Source organism: Triticum dicoccoides, chromosome 5B, assembly GCF_002162155.2.
Source record: "Triticum dicoccoides isolate Atlit2015 ecotype Zavitan chromosome 5B, WEW_v2.0, whole genome shotgun sequence".
Classification (NCBI taxonomy): domain Eukaryota; kingdom Viridiplantae; phylum Streptophyta; class Magnoliopsida; order Poales; family Poaceae; genus Triticum; species Triticum dicoccoides.
In genome coordinates, this window is record NC_041389.1 from 562,722,076 (window position 1) to 562,726,647 (window position 4,572).

Genomic DNA, 4,572 nt, shown 5'->3' on the forward strand with positions numbered 1-4,572 from the left:
TCCATCGCAAGCCCTCCACTCTTCCCTGTGCCGTGCAGACCAACAGCCATCCAGCGGGGAGAAGGCAGGGTGTCACCGACAGGAGCGCACCGCGTAGCACCACTGCTTTCCGCCGCCGGCCGCCGCGAGGGCGCCTCTACTGGTCGCTCTTGCAACCACTTCCAGGTGGCCATACACATGCACTCCTTTGGTCCAGGTGGTGTCCATGGGATCCAGGTGGCTGTACACGTGCACGTCCAACGCGCGGATGGTGTCCACTTTTTGTTGAGGGATCCAAAATAAAGCGTCCCGGTCCATTTCAGGTTGAGTCATAAAACAAGCCGAGATGTAAAAGGCTTGTTTTTAGGTGTTAGGTTTGTGTTGCGTCGAGTCATGGTTATAAGTTGGTTAGGCTGCAGCTCGAGGACAAGCTGCATGTCCAGGTGGGGTGTAGTGTTAGAGTACGTAATGGGCCTAATGGGCCCATTAGTCTTAGGATTAATTAGAGATAAGGGTTGCTTGCTTAGGGGTCAAGTAAGCCTTGCTTGGGAGTCAAGTAAACCTCTCTATATAAAGAGAGGAGATGTATCAATCTAATCAAGCAAGAATTAAGAAGGAAATCCCTTCCCTCTTGCCTGGCCGTGGGCAAAAGGCCCCCGGCCGGCCCTCTCACGCCCTCCTTCTAGCAGCGCCATAACACTACCGAATGATGTTTTTTTAGCTTGCTGCTATCATTACATGAGTTTCCGGATACAGAAGTGCATAGAGCAGAAATCATTGTAATTGTTGTATTAAATTTCTCCCCTGTTTCTCTCTTTGTGGGCATTTGAGGAGTTTTGGGTATTATTCAGGTAGGGGCAGCCACTGAAGCTGAACTTGAGGACAGAAAGCTGAGAGTGGAGGATGCGAAGAATGCAACTTTTGCAGCCATCAGCGAAGGCATCACACCTGGTGGTGGTGTAACATATGTTGAACTGTCAAAGCATATTCCCAGTATCATGGATCTCGTGGATGATCCGGAAGAGAAGATTGGTGTAAATATTGTGGGGAAGGTAGGTCATCCATCCATTTACTCCTGTATCTTTGGTGTGAATATGCAGTTACTCTTATATCTTCTCTGCAATATTGTTGCCCAATCATTGCATTCGCCGCTGATTTTCTGTAAGATGGCCACTTTTGCAAACCTAAACATCATAACTAAGATACTCCGTCAGATCCATATTAGGTGTCGCTCAAACGGATGTATCTACTCCCTCCGTCCGAAAATACTTGTCATCAAAATGTATAAAAAGGGACGTATCTAGAACTAAAATTAGTCTAGATACATCTTCTTTTATCCATTTTGATGACAAGTATTTCCGGACGGAGGGAGTAGCACTGAAATACGTCTTGATACATCCGTTTCAGCGACAATTAATATGAATCGAAGGGAGTATATAATATGCTAGTCAGTTATTGTCACTGACGAGCATAAAGAAGTATTTGTTCAATGTGCTCAGTCATTAAAGCATTCGTAACACTTCTGTACTTATGCAAATCACATGTATCTATTGCATATCATCCTAACTCTGAAATTTGTGAAATGCTGTTCCAGGCACTCCTTGTCCCTGCCATGACGATAGCTCGCAATGCCGGAGCAGATGGTTCAGCTGTCGTAGAGAAGATTCTTGAAAGCGAGTGGCGAGTTGGGTACAATGCGATGACTGACAAGTTCGAAGACCTTGTTGATGCCGGCGTGGTTGATCCGTGCCGGGTTGCAAGATGTGTGCTCCAGAACTCTGCTTCTATCTCAGGGCTGATTCTAATGACCCAAGCAATGATGTTTGATAAGATAAAGAAGAAAAAGTCGCCCATTCCTGAAATTCCAGGTCTCCCGCCGTTGCAGATAAATCAAAATGCTTAGGTCTGGGCAATTCGTATCCTGTTATTGAAGAAGGTCCCATAAATGTGAAGATCATTTTGCTCTAAGCTAAGAACAGAGTGGGCCTGTGGAGGACAGCTCTTCTCAGGAGGTTAGTCTGAAGGGGGTGGTGGTGGGGGTGGGTACCATTGATATCAACTATATGTAGGCTTGCTCTTTTCTTTTTAGTACTGTTAGGTGCAGTATTTTCATTATCTCTCTTTGTAGTGGTGTTAGATGTTAGTGCAGAATCTCCCCAAACAGAAAATATTTTAGGTGCAGTATTTTCATCACCTGCACAATATTTTTGTAGCATGTAACATAGTATGATTACGCTGGTAGAACTGTGATGTCGGTTTCCCAAATGTTTAAGCTAACTCTTGCCTCTTAACTTTTTGTATGCTCATCGTGTAGCCCTTTGTTTGATACATAATGAAAGTGGTGAAATCATATACCCTGCGCGGTGTTTATAAGCAAGAGTTTGCTGAAGTCAAGTAGGGAGTACCTTTTGTCAGGACCACGGAGGGCCGTTTTGGCTTTGGGGATCATACGCTCTTAAATGAACAGTAAATTCAAAATAAATAGGATAAAATTAGTTTTAAAAAATCTGATTTTTTAGATGTTTAAGTGAGTGTAACAAGTGTGCTTCGTCGGTGTAAAATCAAAATTAAGTGTAACATTTGGTGTTCGACTTGGATCTGACCATGAACTCATCAATATTTTTTTAATTTTGTTTACATTAAAAAGGCATTTTTGGCATGTGGGAGCATATGCTCTTAGGACCTGAATTGGATTTCCGATCTGCTTGCTGCTTTATCGAACCCACAGCAATGTGGCACCGCCTTACTCCGCGGCTTGTTTGGCCGACTAGCTTTTTGACATCCAATTTTTTTAGCTAGCACACTACAACAATATAAATTAAGGAAATAATTCACCAATCAAAAGAAAATATTGCCACCAAAATACCATCCGAGTAGGGACAAAACTACAGGGGGTGTTACTATACGCCGCCTATAGTGGCCAATAGCCCCGGTCTGCCCACACATAGCTTAATGGCCAATAGTGCAGCCCATTAAAAATCTATATTTTCTCAAAATATTGACGAAAATAATCATAATATGTTTTAGTATTAATAATAACAACAATAAGGAAATGTTCATGTATTATGAAACTGCAAAATAGAGATAAATTCTGTGGGTGTGCGCTTCTGATGTGCGAACCACCCTATGACCGAGATTCGATGGTATGTAAAGAGGGGAGGTCGGGCCGGGTGTCAGGCCCATTGATTTCAACTGTATTTAACAGGGAAATGTCCTATAACATAATGTCGTCTGTAGCAGTTTGCAGTGGGGTCATGTGCAGTATTTTCCTGCAGAATTTTGTAACAAGCACATGATAAATGACATGTTATGTTGATTTCCTTATGTATTTAACAAGGAAGCTATTTTTTCTTTTAGTTTCTAATATATTTCACAACAATATTTTTATGTTATTTCTGCGGTCTCACCGTCTACGCGATGTACCGACCGTTACGACTGTGTGTGGGGGGTGTCCATCGGCTTGCCTTCGGATTCTTCTCCAGTCTCACCGTCTGCGTCGCTATCGTTGTGACTGCGGGGGAATGTTGAGTATCATTTTATTATGAAAAAAGTCCATTTTACTACCCTGAATAAAGTTGGTGGTTCACATACGCCCCTCATCTATTTTTCTGTTCCTTTCACCCCCTAAACAATTCCATACCGGACAAAATCGGTCCCTATGGTGGTTTTAACTCAAATGGCTGCCGATGTGGCAGTGGTCAACGGTGGTTTTGACCACAGGTGGGCCTCCCTCATCATGCTGGGCTGAGATCGAGGAGCTCCAGCCTTCCCTTGCGCCCGACCCCGCCGCCTCCGGCCGACACCGGCGACCGCCGGAGTTCCAAGCAGCCGCCCCTAGCGCCCTGCTTCTCCTTCCTCCCTTCTCTTTCCTCTTCCTTCCCTCTTCCTTCCCTCTTTTCTAACCCCAAATCTCCTCATATCCCTTGTTTGTCGCCTGAAGCTCATGGACGCCGTCGCCGCGTCGATCCCGCGGCCGCCGGCCTTCCCTCGTCACGCCAAGACGTCCAGCAGCTCCGCCATCTTCGTCTCCTTCACCGTCGCCGAAGGGCTCGAGCTAGGAGGCCACGCACGCTCACCATCGCCATCGTCTTCGTCCATGGCCGCCGCATCTCGTCGTTGATTTCGTCGTGTCCGTCGACACCCGCGCTCGCTAACCTCGTCCACGAGCTCCGCGGTGAGCTCCTTTGCCGATTCCCCCTTCGATCTGTGCCCGTGTGCGCCGCAGCTGCAGCTACCCCCGTGTGCTCGCCCGCTGCTGCTTTGCTTGTTGCCGCTGCTTGTGCTGTTGTTGCCTTGCTTGCTGCTGCTGCCGGGGGTATGCGCTGCATCACGGGGGTCAATCGGGTGGTCGTAGCTCCGCCGGGGGTGGCTTGTGCCACTGAGACGAGCGCCCGAGCTCCTCTCTGTCCCGCGGGAGAGCGACAGAGGAAGGAGACAAACTTGTCAAGGGGACCCCGCCTCCTCTAGGCCTCACCCGTTAATCTCAGCCGCACCTGCCAAGGGAGGCCCACCCGCAGGTCAAAACCACTGTTGACTAATGCCACATCAGCAGCAAGGGGAGACAAACCACCCAGGGGGTTCTTTCATCCGGTA

At 47.1% G+C, this 4,572-nt stretch overlaps 1 protein-coding gene across 3 annotated transcripts in view; it reads left to right on the forward strand.

Annotated features, from left to right (window-relative positions):
• The window catches only part of LOC119311628 (ruBisCO large subunit-binding protein subunit alpha-like), a 6,837-nt gene extending 4,508 nt beyond the window's left edge, over positions 1–2,329 (forward strand). For all 3 annotated transcript variants that reach the window (XM_037587284.1, XM_037587285.1, XM_037587286.1), the window contains exons 7-8: positions 831–1,031; positions 1,574–2,329. In XM_037587284.1, coding sequence (XP_037443181.1) covers positions 831–1,031; positions 1,574–1,882 — 510 coding nt within the window. In that variant the 3' untranslated portion in view covers positions 1,883–2,329. The remainder of the gene's footprint in view (positions 1–830; positions 1,032–1,573) is intronic.
• The last annotated feature ends 2,243 nt before the right edge of the window (positions 2,330–4,572 follow it).